The following is a 24,138-nucleotide window of genomic DNA, read 5'->3' on the forward strand; positions in this document are numbered from 1 at the left end:
CACAGTTCACCTGTGACCTACACTCATAAAACATATTATCATATGTTGATAATAGATCTGTAGGTTAATGCCAAAGGATGACAAATAGGCCACTTTTGACAGCTATGATGAATATTAGGCTATATTTAGAGGGATCTTAGGGGTTACTTCACATAGTAGGGTATGAGGGGTGGAGGTGATAGTTGAAAGTGACCTAAATAATTCTGCCATGCCTCTTTGAATACTATTAAGGGTCAGGGCAGCCTATCATCAATCATTATTATTATAATCATCACTATCATCATGAACAACATAATCACCATCATCATCATTACCTCGATCTAGCCTGAAACTGATCCTAGCAGCCCACACGACCATGGCCCCGGTAATAGAGGCCCGGGGTAATTTGGAGCTCTGTGGGGAGGGGCACTTCACTTCCCGTAATTCGAATGGATACCGACCGTCAACATCATCAGACTCGAGCGAGGGGAGCGGATCCGACTTGAATTTAAACGATTGACGCCATAACAGAGGAGGTGAGACTGAGAGTAACATTTAATATGACAATGATCATGGAGACGTTGTAGATGTGGCATAACAACTGATCTCATGAACCTTCTAAAGGTAGTAGTTGCTTGGGAGTTGGGGTAAAAAGCGATCTCTCGCTTAGCAGATGTTTACGCTTTTCTGAACAAAGCAACCAGTAGAAACGAGCGTACTAGTGTATCGCTCAGCTACTTTATTTGAACAATATGTGATCGTAACCTTTTATTAAAGAGTTCAGATTTAGATAATAGCATTTGGTAGATATGGGGATTTACTTTAGGAAGTCCGCAAGGGTAAAACAAAGGCTCCTCTCTCCAGCCTTGGTGGCTATTTTGAGTAGCCTCGTCTACACAAAAAAGTCCTACCAACCATACCATTAATGCAGAACGGTCAAACATTTCGCATACCTGTGTGTGTTCCGTTTTATTGTAGGACTATCTGTAAGCTATTAAAAGTGTAACACCCGCATTTGACTACTGTAGCTAGGTAGTTTAGTTTTTTCTTTAAAGGTCAATTGAAGCCTACAATTACCTCTAATTGTATCTAGATGCCAACACCTTATTCTCATTTCATCGGCTTTAGACTATTTCCTGGCCTTTATATACTTTTATTTCCCCTTAAGTCTTTTCCTCCAATTGAGTTTATTTGTCCACCCTTTCTCAAGGAAAATATGGCAATTCTTTGGCCAAACTAAATGTAGTAAAAAAAAAAAAAAAATCTGAAAAATTACCATTTCATACTGTATATTCTAATTCTATGAGTCTGAAGCTGACCTAGGCTAGTCTTCAGTCACACCTGAAGACAATTTGCGGTTTAGTTCACAATGGGTTAATAGTATACGCAGTGCAGACGGTCTAGTGAAAGAGTACACACAGTTAATTAAACAACTGTTTCTTTTTATACTTTTTTCCTTTACCGCTGTTGGAGGCTGGGAGGTGTGAATGGCCTCTGTCTGTGCCGCTGCCTCCTTTCTCATTTCACGGAATTCGGTCTGCTCCACAACCGAGGGAAAAATATGTTTCTATTGGATATTCGGTGCATATTCGGTTTTCTATTTTTTATTTATTTTTATGGTTTTCTCTCGCCAATAGCTATTGAACTAAGCATGCCATCTCGCCAATAGCTATTGAACTAAGCATGCCATGACTATATTCTGAATCAGGAGTGGTGGAGAACAATCCAAACCTTTTTTTGTGTGTATAAAATACAAACAACTTTTTTCGGATTTCAATCTTCTATAGCCCTTAAACAAATAAACAAAGCCCGCCATGACTATGAAAAGGATATATTCTGAATCAGGGGAGGATGGAGAAAAATCAAAGTAAAAAAATAAGTAACATATTTAGTTATATTTATTGTTTTTCCGGATTTCAATATTCAATGGCTCTTAAACAAAGTGTGCCATGACTATGAAAATGAAGATTGAAATACTAAACCTTATTTTGTAAAAAAAAAAAAATACAATAATACTCATGGCATGCTTGGTTCCATAGTTATTGATGAGAGAAAACCGAATATCCACCGAATATCAAAAATAAAACAAATGTTCACCTTGGTTGCTCCACATTCTCTGGGATACTGTTCTTCTGCTTTGTCTAAACAGGGATAATTTAATGTCCTCAGCCTAGCATTACAGACCACAAATCATGAGTTTAGTTTTCAGGAGAAATGCTATTGCAAGAGGAGTCTGTTTCATATAGTCTCTTTCTCTTGCTCTCTCTCTCTCTCTCACCTCGCACAACTCAAGCTTTCACATCTTTTTTGAGTGTCCGCTGATGGAGAGTATAAATCCCTAGTAGAGACTGTCTCATTGTCTCTGTCTTGGCTGTCCAGAGCTTGTGGTGTTTACTTGAGGGGCTGTGTGTGGACTCGTGGCAGACAGACACCAGAGTGGAGAGGGCATGTGTGACTCATGCCGATTCAAAGCTGTGTTTGAAGTGAGAGGCTATGGCTATCTTTACAACCAGTCATCTCTCGTAATGTGTCTGTTCTGATGCATTGTGTGTCCACACACACACACACACTTACACAAACATGCAGCTCACCCAGCCTGACAATTAATTGTCTTCAACAGAGCCCATAGAATAGAGGACATCCGTAGATAGTAGGACATAGGATACTTTACACTAATGTGTGCTCCAATTTTTGCGTGTGTGTCGGGGGGGGTAGGTAGGTAACCCATGGCGATGAGGGGTCATTCCTCTTGCTCCTCGATGAGTAACCACACCAAGGAGAGAGTGACCATGGCTAAGGTGACCCTGGAGAACTTCTACAGTAACCTGATATCCCAGCATGAGGAGAGAGAGATGAGGTAGGTGTTATGGCATTAACACACACACACACTCTCACATACTGGAACTAGGAAGATCATTCATATTGAAAGGTTTCTGAAAAGCAAAGATAATTCCTTAAAACATGTCAGAAGCTGAGAAGGCAGCACAGTGGCTTGTCACAAACAAGAGGAAGAGAGAATAGAAGTGTTACACGTCACTGACCTCAACTTGACCTCTCTCTCTGCTTAGAGCCTCACCCTGCCTGGGGGAGAAATGGGTGTAACCGCACCCTGCCAATGCATTTAGGCAATACAATACAATAAATGCAGAAGTAAAATAAGTCTGAACAATGTTTCAGTGTGTCTGTGAAATGTGCTTTTCCCATGACTAATGCTTTTCACAATGCATCTGGAAGTACTTTTAGTTTGATAAGATGTTGATTTACCCACTGTTGAGCTTCAGCAGTCCTACCAGGGTCCTGGGATATTCATATTCAGTTGTTGAATTAAAAATGCACTCCCATTCAATAAAACCTGAATCCAGAAATGCCAGGGATAAGGTCAAATTAAATCATTTTATACCTTTACCCAGGAACTCTGCTCTGCTAAAGTGCCAGTAATCCGTCAGTTTTAACAGTTTTGAACACCCACTGTTTAGCTTTGTATATGTGGCCAGATAGTGTCTTGTCAGTGCTGTGTGTTCTGTTGAGCTCTGTTTAGTCGAGAGAGAGTGTGTTTGAAAAGTTATACGGTTTATACAGTTAATACAGTTTGTCGAGGGGCTGCAGTTGTATGTCATATTTATGACTTCAGAAGACGTTAGAGGCATATGAAAAAGAAAGTTATGCACAAAGTAAACACCCAGTCACAGCTCAACCTACCCACCAACGGGCTGTGCCAAAAGAGTCCACACAAAGAATATTGTTCATGCTGTCACAGACCTGCTTAGAAAGGAGAATATACTAGAGTTATGGGAGCTGGTTTGGCTAAGCTCCCTCAAATTTTTTCAAGGAAAGTATTTATGGTTTGTTTCTCTTTGAGAACATATGAATGAGTCATTCCTGTTCTGTTACCATTCCTCTATAACTGCCCCATAGAAATTATAGAACAGGTAGTGTAGTGATCAGTATGGAGCTGCAGGCCGGGAGGTGACTTCCTGAATCAACATATTTGACCCTAACCTTTGACTCTTGACCCCTGGCCCCTATCTTATTGCCAGGCAACAGAAGCTGGAGAGGGTGATGGATGAGGAGGGACTGCCTGATGAGGAGGTGAGTGTAGTAGCACACACACACACACACACACTTACACACACACACACACACACACACACTTACACACACCCTGTGTTGCAGAAGTGTATGCGGCGCTCCCAGCACGCGCGTAAGGAGACAGAGTTCCTGAGGCTGAAAAGAACCAGGCTGGGATTGGAAGATTTTGAGTCCCTCAAGGTGATTGGTCGAGGAGCCTTTGGAGAGGTAAGCATACATAGAACTATTGAAATCCTAATTAGGTTATTACTATGTAATTAGTTATCATTTCACAATATAATAGCTTTGCGAGGTAAAAAGTGGGTCCGTCAATAAAGCGTAGCTGAGTTATGTTTGTTATCATGCTCTGGAGTGGATCTTTCCATTTTCTCTACTGCCTGCTGTAAGTTCTCTATCACTCAGCAGCAATAGAGGAGAGTGGGGTAAGTTGAGATTTTTTTTACATTCAGCATCACTGATATCTGCATATATTTCAAATTGTTGTGTATCCCTGGAAATAATCAGAATTCATATAAACGTTACAGTTTTGAAAACATAGCTTGTCCAAAAAAAGTGGTCTATTGGTACAATTTGACCCGGGTATGGGGTAAGTTAAGCCTCCTGTACTGATTGAAATATTATCACTACCTTTTTAAAACCATGTCTATCTTTATTTCCCAAATTCTACACAATCACAATTGCTTTTTGTCTTTTAATAATTGTAAGCATCTTTTAACACAGGCTTAACACCTAACAAACACTTTTAACATAGGCCAGACCCTGTTGTCACCTCATGCCAGCGATAATGCCTTGCATTACGCCTGGGAAGAAAACACTTCAATTTGCTCAACTTGACATTGGCTCAACGATTAGTTCAATTTACCCGATGGCCATTGGCTCAACTTAACATTTTGACTATATTAGCCCACAAAGCTACAAGGATGCACTTTCATGATAGGTTTAGGACCTCCTGTTGAAGCTTATAGAAGCCCCAACTGATGTATAGACCAATCCCCCCCAAAATTATGCTTTGGTTTAGGTACAAGCATCATGAAATATTTAACACAATCAATTAATTTGACTTGGTGAAAATATTTTTCCATGTGATTTCTTCCTTCACAGACTCCATAAAATGATGACCTCTTCCTAAATATTTGGTCAAACTATACATTGTGTGTATTGTTTCCGACAAACAAGGGTGGCTCAACTTACCCCACTCTCCCCTACAGTCCTGTGTTTTTCAGTCTCAACTGCCTAATCCACTGTTTCAGAAAATGATTTGATGATGACGATGATGTAAATCCCCTCCCATTGGCCATGACCTCATGAACTCATGTTGGCCATGTTGGCTCACCTTTGCCCTTTGACCCACAGGTGCGTCTGGTCCAGAAGAAGGACACAGGTCATGTCTATGCCATGAAGATCCTGCGCAAGGCTGACATGCTGGAGAAGGAACAGGTGTGTGTGTGTGTGTTTCTATTTCCTGTCTCTCTCTCTGTCTCTCTCAGTATCTGTCTCTGTGGGCTCTATTTTAACAAACCTAACACAATGGTAAATCATAGCGCTGGCGGTAGCACTATAGGTTAAGGGGCGTGTCAGAAATATTTGAGCTATTTGACAACCGGAATTATGGGTGCGGTAGCTGGAGGTGGCACGAAAAGGCTGGGTTTTGATGAATAAACAAGTTGTAGGTGTGTTGAGGCTTGACCCCTCTCTGGTCAATCAGAACATGCTCCATGGCTAAATATGTGGTTGGTTCAAGTTGTGTACGGTCTTTTATGTATTGCTTTTTCATCAACTGAGTCCATTATAGCTTAGTTTGTTAAATAGCCTACAGGAACAGCATAACAAAATGTATGTAGGCCTATCCTATCTTTGCTAAATATGTTGAACATGTTTGCAATCCACATTGTAAGAAGCCTTATTGCATGGCTTCAATATGGAAATACAGATATATTGTTGAACATAGCATTCACACTGATATAGGGGCTAGGCCTACTGTAAATTGCATTATGTCTGCCATGTCTGAGCCATGGACATGTCAGACGTTGTCAATAAGCAATATTATATTCTTAAAGAGAGTGAATAATTCGAATAAAATTCTAATCAAAACGAAACAACAACTTGTTTTAAATAGGCTATGTCTAAATACAGTTACAGGCACCAGAATTGCTCCCTGTGGGCATATACAGTACTTTTAACAAGGCACACCTGTTAATTGAAATGCATTCCAGGTGACTACCTCATGAAGCTGGTTGAGAGAATGCCAAGAGTGTGCAAAGCTGTCATAAAGGCAAAGGGTGGCTATTTGAAGAATTTCAAATATAAAAATATATTTGGATTTGTTTAACACTTTTTTGGTTACTACATGATTCCATATGTGTTATTTCATCGTTTTGATGTCTTCACAAAGACATGATCAGTCTATACTTTTAATGGTAGGTTTATTTGAACAGTGAGAGACAGAATAACAACAAAAAAATCCAGAAAAAAACGCATGTCAAAAATGTTATAAATTGATTTGCATTTTAATGAGGGAAATAAGTATTTGACCCCTCTGCAAAACATGACTTAGTACTTGGTGGCAAAACCCTTGTTGGCAATCACAGAGGTCAGACGTTTCTTGTAGTTGGCCACCAGGTTTGCACACATCTCAGGAGGGATTTTGTCCCACTCCTCTTTGCAGATCTTCTCCAAGTCATTAAGGTTTCGAGGCTGACGTTTGGCAACTCGATCCTTCAGCTCCCTCCACAGATTTTCTATGGGATTAAGGTCTGGAGACTGGCTAGGCCACTCCAGGACCTTAATGTGCCTCTTCTTGAGCCACTCCTTTGTTGCCTTGGCCGTGTGTTTTGGGTCATTGTCATGCTGGAATACCCATCCACGACCCATTTTCAATGCCCTGGCAGAGGGAAGGAGGTTCTCACCCAAGATTTGATGGTACATGGCCCCGTCCATTGTCCCTTTGGTGCAGTGAAGTTGTCCTGTCCCCTTAGCAGAAAAACACCCCCAAAGCATAATGTTTCCACCTCCATGTTTGACGGTGGGGATGGTGTTCTTGGGGTCATAGCCAGCATTCCTCCTCCTCCAAACACGGCGAGTTGAGTTGATGCCAAAGAGCTCGATTTTGGTCTCATCTGACCACAACACTTTCACCCAGTTCTCCTCTGAATCATTCAGATGTTCATTCAGACGGGCCTGTATATGTGCTTTCTTGAGCAGGGGGACCTTGCGGGCACTGCAGGATTTCAGTCCTTCACGGCGTAGTGTGTTACCAATTGTTTTCTTGATGACTATGGTCCCAGCTGCCTTGAGATCATTGACAAGATCCTCCCGTGTAGTTCTGGGCTGATTCCTCACCGTTCTCATGATCATTGCAAATCCACGAGGTGAGATCTTGCATGGAGCCCCAGGCCGAGGGAGATTGACAGTTCTTTTGTGTTTCTTCCATTTGCGAATAATCGCACCAACTGTTGTCACCTTCTCACCAAGCTGCTTGGCGATGGTCTTGTAGCCCATTCCAGCCAATCGTGTCCCTGACATCCTTGGAGAGCTCTTTGGTCTTGGCCATGGTGGAGAGTTTGCAATCTGATTGATTGAGTGCTTCTGTGGACAGGTGTCTTTTATACAGGTAACAAGCTGAGATTAGGAGCACTCCCTTTAAGAGTGTGCTCCTAATCTCAGCTCGTTACCTGTATAAAAGACACCTGGGAGCCAGAAATCTTTCTGATTGAGAGGGGGTCAAATACTTATTTCCCTCATTAAAATGCAAATCAATTTATAAAATTTTTGACATGCGTTTTTCTGGATTTTTTGTTTGTTATTCTGTCTCTCACTGTTCAAATAAACCTACCATTAAAATTATAGACTGATCATTTCTTTGTCAGTGGGCAAATGTACAAAATCAGCAGGGGATCAAATACTTTTTTCCCTCACTGTACCCACAGGGTGCAATTCTGGTGCCTGTAACTGTATTTAGGCATAGCCTATTTAAAAGGTGTTGCTTTTACGCACATCCAAAATAATAACGTGAGTAGGCAAAAATTATTATAAAAAGGGGATGTCCGCTCACTGTTTTGCTGCTCCCAAACTTGATCTTTTAATAAAGCTTTGGTGATTAATATTTATTTCAAAGCAGTCTCACGAGCCAAACCATTTATTGATAGGCTGCTATTTGGCCAATGCATTGGGCAGAACCCAAAAAACAGCCTTCATTGAGGGGAGGGGGGGCTAGGTTTAGTTTTTAATCAAATTAAATTAAAAACAAGCAATCTGGTTTTTTAAACAACAACAATATTTCTAAATAGGATGGGGTCAGAAGCGTGATATCATAAATCGCATCTCTCGTTTCGTTGCACCGTGTGCACACGTAGACGTCAATGTCTTTACATAACATTCGCACGTCTATTTAAATACTAGGCTCCTGTCAATTATTTCGTTGCCTATGTGCGAGGCACATCAACAAAATAATTGGCCATTAATATGACATTATAGGAGGACTGAATAGTTTGGAGGAGCGTGTATTTTGTAATCGGACGAGGTGCGCTCTTTGAAATGGGGATGGATAGCCTACTTGAACAAGCGAAATGAAGAGAAGTATACAGGTATGTGAATTGTGAATCATAAAAAAGCATGAGAGCAAAGACCTCCAAAATATTTGAAGGCACTCTCAGTAGACCATTTAAAACCTCTTCATTCATAGGCTATTTAGATCATGCATGGCCAGGATTAAAAGATGCACCTATGCGAAGCTGCTAAACCAGCCTTGATTAAGGGGAGGGTAGGCTATGTTTGGTTTTTAATCAAATTAAACGAAATGGGGGGGGGGACCAATAGTTTTTTATGTTTCTAAATACGAGATTCAGCGGCACAAAAGGCACATCTCTCGTTCCATGGGTACTGTGCGCCACGGCTGGATAGCCTGCACTTCCGCTCTCAAAATCCATGCCGTTACCAACTGTGTTACCGTTAAGTCCTGTTTTTGGTAGGTCTTAACTTCCCTTTAGCACTGCATGAAATTGTCACTATGCGCTTGTTTTTAAGGACATACCTCAAATATTGCCACTCCTCCCACCTCAGCGCAAGCGAGCTGATGTAAATTGCTGAACCTGGCGTAAGGGCTGGAAAATGTCAGTGCGCCAGTTTTTACTTGACGAAATTGCAAACTATTGTGTGTTTGACACTTGCGCCTCCTTAGCGCCTGCTGATAATAGAGCCCTGCTTCTCTTTTATTCGCTCAGCTCAGACATGAACAGTATCTAAGGACATATACTGTATCTAAGGACATATACTGTATCTAAGGACATGTACTGTATCTAAGGACATATACTGTATCTAAGGACATATACTGTATCTAAGGACATGTACTGTATCTAAGGACATGTACTGTATCTAAGGACATATACTGTATCTAAGGACATATACTGTATCTAAGGACATATACTGTATCTAAGGACATGTACTGTATCTAAGGACATGTACTGTATCTAAGGACATATACTGTATCTAAGGACATATACTGTATCTAAGGACATATACTGTATCTAAGGACATATACTGTATCTAAGGACATGTACTGTATCTAAGGACATATACTGTATCTAAGGACATATACTGTATCTAAGGACATGTACTGTATCTAAGGACATATACTGTATCTAAGGACATATACTGTATCTAAGGACATATACTGTATCTAAGGACATGTACTGTATCTAAGGACATATACTGTATCTAAGGACATGTACTGTATCTAAGGACATATACTGTATCTAAGGACATATACTGTATCTAAGGACATATACTGTATCTAAGGACATGTACTGTATCTAAGGACATATACTGTATCTAAGGACATGTACTGTATCTAAGGACATATACTGTATCTAAGGACATATACTGTATCTAAGGACATGTACTGTATCTAAGGACATATACTGTATCTAAGGACATATACTGTATCTAAGGACATGTACTGTATCTAAGGACATATACTGTATCTAAGGACATGTACTGTATCTAAGGACATATACTGTATCTAAGGACATGTACTGTATCTAAGGACATATACTGTATCTAAGGACATGTACTGTATCTAAGGACATATACTGTATCTAATGACATATACTGTATCTAAGGACATATACTGTATCTAAGGACATGTACTGTATCTAAGGACATATACTGTATCTAAGGACATGTACTGTATCTAAGGACATATACTGTATCTAATGACATATACTGTATCTAAGGACATATACTGTATCTAAGGACATGTACTGTATCTAAGGCCACAGGGTTACTCCACATTCCTCCTTTAGCCTTGTGTAGTGTGTGTGTGTGTGTGTTCATTTTATGTGATCTATGTCTTGTGTTTCTATGTTAGGTGGGCCATATCCGGGCTGAGAGGGACATCCTGGTGCAGGCAGACAGTCTGTGGGTGGTCAAGATGTTCTACAGCTTCCAGGACAAGATGAACCTCTACCTACTCATGGAGTTCCTACCTGGAGGTGTGTGTGTATGTGTGTGCACGTGTGCGCATGCATGTTTGCAATTGTGTGTATGTGTGTGATGCTGATGCTCTTTGTGGCACTCCCTGCAGGTGACATGATGACATTGCTGATGAAGAAGGATACTCTGTCAGAGGAAGAGACTCAGTTCTATGTGGCTGAGACGGTCCTGGCCGTAGACTCGATACACCAGATGGGCTTCATACATAGAGACATCAAACCTGACAATGTACTGCTGGACTCTAAGGTACATATACACAGAACATGCTATATAATACATACATGCAAGCAAACACACACACACACACACTCTGTAATGTATGCGCTTGGAGTCAGGAAGCAGGTGCAGAAGGTAAGTTTAATGATAAGAGAAGGCAGATAAACAAAACAGGAGAAGCGTACTGAACGAGAACAAAACCAATACTGCCTGATGACTGAGGCTACTGAGGGCTAAATAAAGGGAGAATAATCAAGGTGATGATGAGGTCCAGGTGTGCGTAGTGATGGGGAGCAGGTGTGCGCAATGATGGTGCCAGGACCGGTGGTTAGTAGACTGGCGACGTCAAGCGCTTGAGAGGGGCAGCGGGAGTAGGCGTGACAGTACCCCCCCCTGACGCGCGGCCCTAGCCGCAGGACGACGCCAGCCAGGAGTACGCCCCCGAGAGCGAGGAGCAGGCCGGTCCGGACGGCGGAGATCCCGGATGATATTGGGGTCCAGGATGTTGGCCACCGGGACCCAACAGCGCTCCTCTGGACCGTACCCCTCCCAGTCCACCAGGTACTGAAGCCGACCCCCACAACGTCAGGAGTCCAGTAGGGACCTGACGGCATAGGAGGGGTCCCATCGATGTCCAGGGGAGGCGGAGGGGTGTCGCGGGGAACGGCTCCAGCCAGGGGACCAAGAACCACCGGCCTGAGGAGGGAAACATGAAAAGAGGGTGAGATCCGGTAGTTGGTGGGAAGTTCTAAACGATAAGTTACCTCATTGACTCTCCGGAGGACCTTGAAGGGCCCCACAAACCGGGGACTCAGCTTCCGGCAGGGCAGGTGGAGCGGCAGGTTCCTGGTGGAGAGCCAGATGTGATCACCAGGATGGAACACGGGAGCTTCACTGCGGTGGCGGTCAGCAAGCTACTTCTGGCGACGGACGGCACGCTGGAGCCTCATGTGGGCAGCGTTCTAAACTTCCTCTGCGCGCCCGAATCACTCGGTCCGGCTCAGGGTCCACTGGGCCAAGGCTGGCTGATATCCCAAGATGCACTGGAAGGGAGTCAGCCCAGTGGAGGAGTGACAAAGTGAGTTCTGGGCGTACTCCGCCCAGGGAAGGAACCGGGCCCACTCCCCCTGCCGGTCCAAAGGAACCTCCCCAGCTCCTGGTTAGTCCTCTCCACCTGCCCGTTGGACTGAGGCCGGTACCCGGATGTGAGGCTGGCCGTGGCCCCCAGCTTCTCCATGAAGGCTCTCCATACCCGCAACGTGAATTGGGGGCCACGGTCGGAGACAATGTCCTCCGGAAGGCCATAGTGCCGGAAGACCTGCTGGAACAGTGCCTCAGCAACCTGAAGAGCAGTAGGGAGACCAAAGAGAGGGATAAAACGGCAGGATTTATAGAATCTGTCCACAACAACCATAATAGTGGTGAAACCATCAGATGGAGGGAGATCAGTGTCTATGGACAGATGGGACCAAGGCCGCTGAGGCACGGGAAGGGGAAGGAGTTTCCCTGCTGGAGCGTGCCAGGGAGATTTAGTTTGGGCACATATGGAGCAGGAGTTGACATAGCAGGCGACGTCCTGCGCCAAGGTGGACCACCAGTACTTAGCGGAGATGGATTGAATGGTGCAGGTGATACCTGGGTGTCCAGCGGCAAGGGATGTGTGCGCCCAGGTCAACAGCCGATCCCTCACCCCCATGGGAACGTAGATGCGCTCAGGAGGGCAGGTAGCAGGCACGGGTTCCCTCTCCAGAGCCTGGCGGATGTCCACATCTACGTCCCAAAACACGGGGCCAACGATACGGGAGGGCGGAATGATTCTAATCTTAACTCTAAACCCCCTAGAAATAGCATTTTACCTTGTGGGGGCTAACAAAATTGTTTGTTTACTATTCCAAGAATAGCGAACATCTTGACTACCCACAGATTGTCTGCCTGCACACACTCTCACACACACACACGTAAAACATCTGGTTGGAATAACATGAATACAAACAGGTTAAAATCTGGTTGAAATTACGTCATTACACACAGGTTGGAGTCTGGTTGAAATTATGTCATTACAAACAGGTTAAAATCTAGTAAATAAAAAACACAAGTACAAACAGGTTGAAATCTGGTTTAAATATTGTCATTAAAACAGGTTGAAATCTGGTTGAAATTATGTCATTACAAACAGATTGAAATCTGGTTGAAATAACGTCATTACTTTTTTTGCTTTTTTACAACAAAATCTATATATTTTAATGTAAATGTCATGTTATAGTATGGTCCAGACACTTTTTTGTGATTTCACTTGTTTTTGGGAAACTTAACGCAACCAGCGATTCACTTCCTCATCCAAAAACACCCAAATATGTCCTTTTAGAAACTGAAAAGCTCTCAGTATAGTGATGCAGGTCTTTAGATGTTGTACACAAAAGTATTTCATTTGGAACTTTATCTGGAACGTTATATTTAATTTAGTTGCTACTCGAGCGATACTGCTCCGTCTAGCTACACGGAGAATGGAACAGCTGGATAAGGGAAACAGCTTGAGTCGCGCAAAATGCAATATAACGTTGCAGATAAAGTTCAGAATGACAATTTTATGTGTACAACATCTAAAGAACTGCATCACTATACTCAGAGCGTTTCCGTTTCTAAAAGGACGTATTTGGTTGTTTTTGGAGCACTTGTTCGTGTGTTTTCAGAGCCCCCCGTACTGCACAACGAGGATGAGGAAGTGAATCGCTGGTTGGGATAAGTTTCTCAAAAACAAGTGAAATCGCAAAAAAGCGCTCTGGACCCTTCTATAACATGCCATTTACATATTTATTTATTTATTTGGTTATAAAAAAGGAATCATACAGATTTCAAACAGGTTGAAATCTAGTTGAAATTACATCAACACACACACAGGAGGATGACATCAGCATTAGAATGCGGTGATCTTCCTGAGTGTCAAGTCTGTCTGAAATGATAAATCCACAAACACAGTTCCACAGAAAGTGTGATTTCAGAAACACTCTGGTGTTGTCATGCAGTATTACTGAAACATCCCCAGGAAGTGGTATAACACAAATAACCGTGTGTGTGTGTGTGTTCAGGGCCATGTGAAGCTATCAGACTTCGGCCTGTGTACAGGGTTGAAGAAGGCCCATCGGACAGAGTTCTACAGGAACCTCAACCACAGCGTTTCCAACGACTTCAGTGAGTACAACAATAAAGGCATACTCAATTAATTTAAGTAGATCAAATTATGAAGCTAATACAACTATATATCTGTCATGATTTGTCATGAATCTTCCACCTGGGTGCGTAGCTGTAACTGAGTTGTGCCTAAGACAAATGATTTATTCTCCACAGCGTCTCAGTACATGAACTCCAAGAGGAAAGCAGAGACCTGGAAGAGGAACAGACGACAGCTGGTGAGTGTCATGGAGCTCTGGCTACCTTCAGTCACTACTCCACTGGAGGATCGTCTTAACCCCAAACTTCCTCATAAACACAGCAAAGATGACTGTAGTTGTTAATAATGGTATAAGACGGTTTACCAATGGCCTCTGTTTTTGAAATGTGTTGGTTATCTATGTGTTCATTCACTCATAGGAAAAAAGTGTTCTCAGGTAAAGAGTAGAGCATCTCCAAAAACGCATTTTGTCATGCTAGAGAGCCTGTCGTTCTTTATAGACCTGATTTTCTAGATGAAGTGAAGAAGGCCAGCGTAGTAGCCGAGATACAGTACACATCTGGTGTGCAGATGGTTGGATTTCTGTCCCTTTTATGGGCTGACATTTACAGCACAGTTACAGTTACGTCAGCTTGGTTTCCACAGCAAATGTACTGTATGGCATGGTAAGAGAAAAGGCTAAGGTCAATTCAGAACATTAGGGGGCTATAGGTTGTTTTACTGACTGGGCTGTGTCTAAAGCAGGGCGTTCCTCTTACCCTCTCTCCTCTCCTGTCCTCTCCTCTCTCCTTTCCTCTCTCATCTCCCTCTCTCAGGCTTTCTCCACTGTGGGAACTCCAGACTACATCGCCCCGGAAGTGTTCATGCAGACCGGATACAACAAGCTCTGTGATTGGTGGAGCCTGGGGGTCATCATGTACGAGATGCTGATTGGTAGGAGTGATTTGTTGATTGGAAACACAGGCACTAACGAAAGAAGCAAGAAGTAAGTTAGGATTGAATTAGGATTGCTGTCTAAGTTTCCCTGTCTCTCTCCAGGCTACCCCCCATTCTGTTCGGAGACGCCCCAGGAGACGTATAAGAAGGTGATGAACTGGAAGGAGACTCTGGTGTTCCCTCCGGAAGTCCCTATCTCAGAGAGGGCCAAGGACCTCATCCTCAGGTGAGCACCAGTACACTCTTAGAAAAAAGGGTTCCAAAATGGTTCTTTGCAGAGGGATAGGGTTCTACCAATAACCATTTTCATTTGAAGAACCCTTTTTGGAAAATGAGGATTCTTTGTAAGGCAAAGGGTCCAACCTAGAATCTTTCTCATCCTAAGAACTGATTATTTGGATGACAATAAGGATTCTTTGAAAGGCAAGAAGGGTTCTACATAGAACCCTTCTGAATCTGAATAAGCTTTTTTATTGTATTTTATTTTATTTTAAATAGTGCCTGAGCATTCGTGTTTATCTCAGTGTTTAAAGTTGAACCCTCTTGAGCTTAAAAGGAAAGGTGTAAGATTTTTTAAAACTGTACCTATATGGGAATATTTGTACACAGCAAATTGGCCAGTTTTACCTAGTGTTGATTTTTCAGTGTAACATTTCTAAAGTTGATTCAGGAGTTAAGTTAACACTATAAAAAGGCAAATTAACACTCAGTGGTGTAAAATAACCCCAGTGTTGGTGTTAATAACCAGAGGTGAGTGTGATTGTGTCATTTGTACTCTGTGTAAAGTAAAACACTCAAAACCACACCCATCATTATCATATTACCTAGCGTGCTCTATAGCAGGTTGATTTTTTATATTTTTTTGTTTCAGTATCTGTGTTTTTGCATGTACATTGATTGATTGATCTTATGCTACACAAAAATAAATAACATACATTTTTCTAAATTAATCGAATCTGTTAGTAGTTGGACTTTTTCCACCCGTTACTGAGATGGTTGTTCCAGTTTAGATGGTTTAGGTAGTCTCAGTTATCAATCTTCCCTACCTTGGGAGTTATTCTGAATGCAGGTTGCAGGTGATTAAAAGTACCTATTGTTGGATACCCTCACTCTGGCTGGATTCCAATAGGAATTACTATCATCACTTTCCAAGCCAGCATAATGTGACTTGCAGGCCTGAACACACACCACTGTGTTAGGGTTAAAACTATGCCCTCAAAGAAAGGCTATATGATATATGTAATGTATTGTCATAAAGAGTTTAATTTTAAAGGCTAATAAGGCTGGTGGAACTGTTCATAGAGGGTTCTAGGAAGAACCTTTTGTCAAGTTGTCAGTGTAATGCAGTAGGACGAAGTCAGGCGCAGGACACAGAGCTAATCGAAAAAACGTGCTTTACTCGTAGGTAATAGAAAGAACAAACCTCCACGCAGGGAGGAACAAACCCACACACTAACGACAACCAAAACATGAACAAACACGCACAACACACAGTGTGAGACAGGGGGTTAAATAGGGAAGACATAACTACATGATGGGAAACAGGTGTGACCACTAAAGACAAAACAAGTCGAACATAGACACATGGATAGGTAGTAGCTAGTACTCCGGTGACGACGAACACCGAAGCCTGCCCGCGTCAACCTCCCACACCACCGGTGCCACCAGACACGACGCCGGAAGTATGGGAGTGGGCTCAATGGACCTCTCCTCTGTGTCATACAGTCGGGACAGAGCGTCTGCCTTAGCGTTCTGTGAACCTGATCTGTAAGTAAGAGTAAACACAAAACGAGTGAAGAACATGGCCCACCTTGCCTGGCGAGGGTTCAACCTCCTCGCCGCCCGGATGTACTCCAGATTGCGATGGTCAGTCAAAATGAGAAAAGGGTTTTTAGCCCCCTCAAGCCAATGCCTCCACACTTTCAGAGCTTTAACCACAGCTAACAGCTCCCGGTCCCCCACATCATAGTTGCGCTCCGCCGGACTGAGCTTCTTAGAAAAGAAAGCACAGGGGTGGAATTTTGGTGGCGTACCCGAGCGCTGAGACAGTACAGCTCCTATCCCAGCCTCGGATGCGTCCACCTCAACCTGGAATGCCAAGGAGGGATCCGGATGAGCCAGCACTGGAGCCGAAGTAAACAGGTCCTTCAGATGACCAAAAGCCCTGTCCGCCTCAGCTGACCACTGTAGACCGGTCCTCCCTTCATCAAGGAGGTAATGAGAGCCGCTACCTGACCAAAGCCCCGGATAAACCTCCGGTAGTAGTTGGCAAAACCCAAGAATCGCTGCACCTCCTTCACCGTGGTTGGAGTCGGCCAATTACACACGGCCAAAATGCGGTCAATCTCCATCTCCACACCTGACGCGGACAGGTGGTGTCCTAGGAAGGAGATGGACTCTTGGAACAACAGACAATTCTTCGCCTTCACATACAGGTCATGCTCCAACAGTCGACCAAGCACCTGACGCACCAGGGACACATGCTCGGCCCGTGTAGCGGAGTATATGAGAATGTCATCAATATACACCACTACACCCTGTCTGTGCAGGTTCCTGAAAATCTCATCAACAAAGGATTGGAAAACTGATGGAGCATTCATCAAACCGTATGGCATGACGAGGTACTCATACTGCCCAGAGGTGGTACTGAATGCTGTCTTCCACTCATCTCCCTCCCGGATACGCACCAGGTGGTACGTGCTCCTGAGATCCAATTTCGTGAAGAAGCGCGCCCCGTGCAATGACTCCGTCATACTAGCAATCAGAGGTAGTGGATAGCTGTATTTTACAGTGATCTGATTAAGACCACGGTAGTCAATGCACGGGCGTAAGCCACCATCCTCCTTCTTCACAAAAAAGAAACTTGATGACACAGGGGAAGTGGAAGGCCGAATGTATCCTTGCCTCAGAGATTCGGTGACATATGTTTCCATAGCCGCCGTCTCTTCCTGTGACAGAGGATACACGTGACTCCGGGGAAGCGCAGCGCCTACCTGGAGGTTTATCGCACAATCCCCCTGTCGATGGGGTGGTAATTGAGTTGCCTTCTTTTTACAGAAGGCGAGAGCCAAATCGGCATATTCAGGCGGAATGTGCATGGTGGAAACCTGGTTTGGACTTTCCACCGTAGTTGCCCCTACGGAAACACCTACACACCTCCCTGAGCACTGACTTGACCATCCCTTGAGAGCCCTCTGTTGCCATGAAATAGTGGGGTCATGAGAGGTTAACCAGGGAAGCCCCAACACCACTGGAAACGCAGGAGAATCAATCAGATAGAGACTAATTGTTTCCTCATTCCCCTCCTGCGTCTTCATCCAGAGTGGAGCTGTGACCTCCCTAATCAGACCTGACCCTAAAGGGCAACTATCTAGGGCATGTATAGGGAAGGGCACATAAACTGGCACAATAGGAATCCCTAACCTACGGGTAAACTGACTATCAATAAAGTTCCCAGCTGCGCCTGAATCTACTAGCACCTTATGCTGGGAATGAGAAGAAAACTCTGGAAATACAACATCTATACACATATGCGCAACAGGGAGCTCTGTGTGAGTTGGGTGCCTACTCATCTGAAACGGTCCACCAGTGCTCTGCCTACTGCCTCGACTCCTTAAAGACCCTCCCCAGCACCGACCAGCAGTGTGTCCTCTGCGGCCACAGTTGGTGCAGGGGACGGCCCCTCTACCGGTCTCCCTAAGAGCAGCACCTCCGAGCTCCATAGGGGTAGGGTCGGAGGTGCTGGGGGATGGAATGGACGGCCCCTGATCCGGACGTCCGCGGGTGGCCAACAGGTTATCCAGTCGGATTGACATATCCACCAGTTGGTACAGGTTAAAGTTGGTGTCCCTGCAGGCCAGTTCCCGATGAACGTCCTCCCTTAAGCTGCAACGGTAGTGGTCGATAAGGGCCCTCTCATTCCATCCTGCGCTGGCAGCCAGAGTCCTAAAGTCCAGTGCAAACTCCTGTGCGCTCCTCTTCCCCTGTCTGAGGTGGAATAGACGCTCACCCGCCGCTCTCCCCTCTGGTGGATGATCGAATACCGCCCTAAAGCGGCGGGTAAACTCCTCATAACTTACAGTTGCAGCGTCTATTCCCCCCCACTCGGCGTTGGCCCACTCAAGCGTTTACCGGACAGACAGCAGATTAGGGCGGACACGCTCTCGTATCCCGAGGGAACCGGGTGGATGGTTGCCAGGTAGAGCTCTACCTGGAACAGAAAACCCTGACACCCGGCAGCTGTACTGTCATATGCCCTCGGGAGCGAGAGCCGAATCCCACTGGACCCAGATGGTGAAGAGGTGGACAGCGGTGTAGGTGGTGGTGTAATTGGAAGAGGTATAGGGAAACCTCCTCTCTCCCATCGCTCCATAGTATTCACCACTCGTTCCATAGCGGTGCCGAGAGCCTGGATCATGGTCGCTTGTTGTTGGACGCGTTCCTCCATCGATCCGGCTGGCATTGCTGTACCTGCTGACTCCATATTTTGATGCGTGTTTCTGTCAAGTTGTCAGTGTAATGCAGTAGGACGAAGTCAGGCGCAGGACACAGAGCTAATCGAAAAAACGTACTTTACTCGTAGGTAATAGAAAGAACAAACCTCCACGCAGGGAGGAACAAACCCACACACTAACGACAACCAAAACATGAACAAACACGCACAACACACAGTGTGAGACAGAGGGTTAAATAGGGAAGACATAACTACATGATGGGAAACAGGTGTGACCAATAAAGACAAAACAAGTCAAACATAGACACATGGATCGGTAGTAGCTAGTACTCCGGTGACGACGAACGCCGAAGCCTGCCCAAGCAAGGAGGAGGGACAGCCTCGGCTGAATTCGTGACACCTTTAGATGTTGAAAGGGTTCTTGGTAGAACCATTTATAGAGGGTTCTAGGAAGAACACTTCATAGAGGGTTCTAGGTTGAACATCTCACAGGGGCTTCTATGAAGGGTCCTACATAGAGGGCTAGCACCAAAAAGGGTTCTCCTATGGGGACAAACCGAAGAACCCTATATGGTTCTACTTAGCACCTTTTTTTCTAAGAGTGCACTAAATATAAGATGGTTAAAAAGAGAGAGAGATGAATAAACGGTCTATAGAGCCCATTGTACAGTATGTTCTTCTTGATAAGAATGAACATCAACTAAATGGTTCAAATGTAAAACATGAATGTCATCTCAAACTAATACTGTATCTATGGCAGACACACTTCTATATTCCTTTATGTGGTTGTTCTCAGGATCTAAATGTAGGTATATTACTGCTTAGGTTCTGCTGTGAGGGAGATCATCGGATCGGGGCGACAGGGGTGGAGGAGATCAAGAGAAATCCGTTCTTTGAGGGAGTCGATTACGACCACATCAGGTACACAGGGACTTCTTACAAGGAACAGTTTATATGCAAAACAATTAGGTTTTTATACTTCAGTGGTCCAAAAGTCCAGGTCTTACTACAGTTTTGCATTTGTCACCCAACCCAGGGAGAGACCTGCAGCGATCCCCATTGAGATCAAAAGCATCGACGACACGTCAAACTTCGACGAGTTCCCTGAGTCGGACATCCTCTCCCCCACAGGTAAGAGAAAGACAGAGTTTCAGCAGAAACTATTTTCCTGTGTCTCTCAAAGGTTGTGTATTTTTCTTGACTCTCTGTGTGTGTGGTTGTACAGTATACCCTATCAACTCTAAATCTCTCTCCCTTTCTCCTTTTTTTATTTCCGCTCCCTCTTTCCTCTCCCGCCTTCGTCACTCTCCTTTCTCTCCTTCCCCTCTCCGTCTTTCTCTCTCCCCAGCTGCAGCAGCACCCACGAAGTCTCCAGCAGCAGCAGCTGCAGCGGAGGCTGACTATAAGAATAAGGACTGGGTCTTCATCAACTACACCTACAAGCGCTTCGAGGGCCTGACAGCCAGGGGAGCCATCCCTTCCTACATGAAGGGAAGCAAGAGATGAACTCTGACCCTATAACCTGCGCTACAATGACCCACTGATCCCCTCACCCCACGCAGCACCCAGATACCTTCACGCAACGGTTCAGTTTCATAGTACAAATATGAAATAATTTTTTACTAAATTGACAGTTCAGTTAAGCTGTTCTATTTCCTGCAGGCCTTCTGAACCAGTATTCAGAGAAATCTGGTTGAACCAATACTAACCAGTTCATTATACCCTGTGGATACATGGTTGTAACCACTGTTTGGCCTTCTGTGATTTGGGGCCCAGTAACCGAGTTTCCAGGATATGAAAACCACCATTCTTCTTTCACTGTCAGTGCATGTTTGGATGAATTCTTTCAGTAAAATGTTTACAGTGTGTAACAATAACTAATCTCAAATATGCTTTCTCGCTGTGTAGGAAGAATGTCAACTTTATCTTAGAAACCGGGATATCAGTTTTAATTGAATAGGGCCCAGCGTTTCAGAGCTGAAGCCTGGCTCTAACTTTTCCACCAGCACTGAACTCTATGCTGTACAGCCTTATAGCTGTCCCCTTGTGTCCCTCCAGAACCTTCTCCCCACTCCTCTCCTCAACCTGTCATACTGTTCATAGGGAAGTTTCTCTGCTGTTCTCTGGAAGCTGGCAGGTTCCCAGCAGTCTGTCTCACTACCCCTGTGACGCCATTAGATCTCTGCTTGCCTTGGAGAGACTAACAATGCTATTTTTAGCATTGTATTTCTGGCGGTTTTGTGATGTCATCAGTTAGAGTGAGTGAGAATGTTCAACAAAGGACGACAGAAAATTCCATCGTAGTCTAGCTACTCCTCAATAAGGGGTTAATGAGCAAGCACCACTCCTTCACTGCCTTTGTTGGTTTTCTCAACTTTTAATGTGCCCAGTTATTTCTTTTATAATTTTGTAATGTATCATGTTTTGAATTCAGAAAGGTTCATTCAAATGCTGTGTTGGATTGAAATAGTACTAGTCTTCAGGGATGTAACAAATGCTGGTTGTGTGTGTATGTTGAGCTGTCTGAATGGCACTACCTTGAGACGTCATGTCCATTTATGTACCTTACCCAAAGAACTCCAAGAGCTGTACATTAGTTTGTACATTAGTTTGAAATTGGAATCCCCCCTTTTTTAGTTTCATGTTAAGTTGTTTGTATGCAGGATGGAAAGCTCTTGACTTTTGCTCTCCCGAGTTAGTGCTGGATTTTTTTTACAACTGCTCTTTCGAAAGCTGGTATTTAATTAAAGGCTTCTCATGTTACAGTTTTTTCCATATAGTATTTTTAACTCACAAAGGAACCACTGTTTTATGCATAATGCTGGGGATTCATGAATTTCACGTACATTTAAAATGTCACCAAATATTAAATATAGAGCTTGAACTTTCACATATATCTGTGTTACAGCACTTTCAGCACTGTTAGTGTGTGTATGTACGTATTATGTAAAAAAGGAAAACAAACTTGGCCTCACTTTACAACTTACATGAGTAACTACAGGATACCTTTTACTAGGTGAACTACTAAATCGAATTACTCTGCAGTCAGGTAGTAGTAGGCCTAACACTAACCATTTGTTCTCACTCTTTCATTTTTCAAGAGAATAACATGGTATGTGCTATGTAACTACTTGTACTTAAATGTAATTACATAGATTATTCCCACGTAGTTACCCAGTAATAATACCCGTGTAAAGTGTTGCTAAAAATATATACATTTCCAGATGGACGACTGAATGACGTTGACGGTTAGTTCTCCTCTCATTCTGATTTTCACTCGAGTGCTTTAAGGTCTTTGTACCCGCTGGAGAAGTAAACCCTGAGCAGCTGCTTAGCATGATAGACTTTTGTAATGCTGTTTGAAAAGGTGCACATACCAAATAGACGGTACAATAATTGCCATTACATCTGCTGATGTTTTTTAAAAGAGCCTATATTTTGTATCAACAATCTCACCAAGCTGTTCCTTTTGAAGAAGTAAAAATATCAATATGCAAATGAGTACATGTATAAACGGCAGTCATTTCTCTCTGCTGGATGACACATATACTATGTATAGGTGTGTGTACGTATGCGCGTATGTGTGTGTATCTTATTGAATCCTTCTGTATGAGGTTTGAATGTTTTTCAGCAAAGGAACATGTTCACTATGAGAAAAAAGCTTTAAATGCTGATAAAATTATTTCATCATTCAATAAAACTTTTGTACAATTGTGGCATACTGTAGCTTCCTTTTTATGTTTATGTTAGCATAGCCATCTTTTATATGAGACGTCAACCTGAGGTTCTATTTAGCAGAACTTAAAATCATGAAGTTAGTTATGCCATCAATCATTTTATTTAGGTTTCCTGTGCAGCTGCAACAATTATTTGAACAAATTCTTTGAACAAAAACTATGTAAATACTTTAAACAATAATATTAACTGCAACCTTTATATAAATGTACAAAGTATATAAAATGTAATCGGTCATAAAAGGAAAAAAAGACCACACACACACACACTTATTATGACATAATGCATTCTAAATGAGGAAACACTAGATAGACTCTGGTAGGGTCTAGTTATCTACTGTAAACATCCTCCTTGTCCAAATCCATGTTTGTATGTGTGCGTACAAAGTTTGGGGTCACTTAGAAATGTCCTTGTTTTTGAAAGAAAAGCATTTTTTTTGTCAATTTAAAATAACATCAAATTGATCAGAAATACAGCGTAGACATTGTTAATGTTGTAAATGGCTATTATAGCTGGAAACGGCTGATTTTTTAAGTGGAATATCTGCATAGGCGTACAGAGGCCCATTATCAGCAACCATCAGTCCTGTGTTCCAATGGCACGTTGTGTTTGCTAATCCAAGTTTATCATTTTTAAAGTCTAATTGATCATTAGAAAACCCTTTTGCAATTATGTTAGCACAGCTGAAAACTGTTGTGCTGATTTAAAGAAGCAATAAAACTTGCCTTCTTGAGATTAGTTGAGTATCTGGAGCATCAGCAATTGTGGGTTCGTTTACAGGCTCAAAATGGCCAGAAACAAATAACTTTCTGATGCTCCAGATACTCAACTAGTCTCAAGAAGGCCAGTTTTATTGCTTCTTTAATCAGCACAACAGTTTTCAGCTGTGCTAACATAATTGCAAAAGGGTTTTCTAATGATCAATTAGCCTTTTAAAATGATAAACTTGGATTAGCAAACACAATGCGCCATTGGAACACAGGACTGATGGTTGCTGTACGCCTATGTAGATATTCCATAAAAAATCTGCCGTTTCCAGCTACAATAGCCATTTACAACATTAACAATGTCT

General features: G+C 43.2%; 1 protein-coding gene across 1 annotated transcript; it reads left to right on the forward strand.

The window, feature by feature from the left end:
* The first annotated feature begins 412 nt into the window (after positions 1-412).
* LOC311138411 (serine/threonine-protein kinase 38-like) lies at positions 413-23,047 on the forward strand. Its single transcript, XM_084173082.1, has 14 exons — positions 413-515; positions 2,695-2,836; positions 4,017-4,068; positions 4,153-4,275; positions 5,422-5,505; positions 10,433-10,556; positions 10,649-10,803; positions 13,860-13,962; positions 14,119-14,180; positions 14,758-14,875; positions 14,981-15,104; positions 20,157-20,252; positions 20,368-20,462; positions 20,680-23,047. The coding sequence occupies exons 2-14, from the start codon at positions 2,706-2,708 to the stop codon at positions 20,835-20,837; spliced, it is 1,425 nt and encodes a 474-aa protein (XP_084029208.1). The 5' UTR covers positions 413-515; positions 2,695-2,705; the 3' UTR covers positions 20,838-23,047.
* Positions 23,048-24,138: the final 1,091 nt, after the last annotated feature.

The sequence above is a fragment of the Coregonus lavaretus genome, assembly GCF_964263955.1.
Source record: "Coregonus lavaretus genome assembly, chromosome: 12".
NCBI classification, from domain to species: domain Eukaryota; kingdom Metazoa; phylum Chordata; class Actinopteri; order Salmoniformes; family Salmonidae; genus Coregonus; species Coregonus lavaretus.

Coding starts and splice junctions, on each gene's coding strand:
- LOC311138411 (XM_084173082.1), top strand. CDS start 2,706: ATGGCGATGAGGGGTCATTCCTCTTGCTCCTCGATGAGTAACCACACC. Junction 2,837..4,016: donor CATGAGGAGAGAGAGATGAG/GTAGGTGTTATG, acceptor TCTTATTGCCAG/GCAACAGAAGCTGGAGAGGG. Junction 20,463..20,679: donor GGACATCCTCTCCCCCACAG/GTAAGAGAAAGA, acceptor CTCTCTCCCCAG/CTGCAGCAGCACCCACGAAG.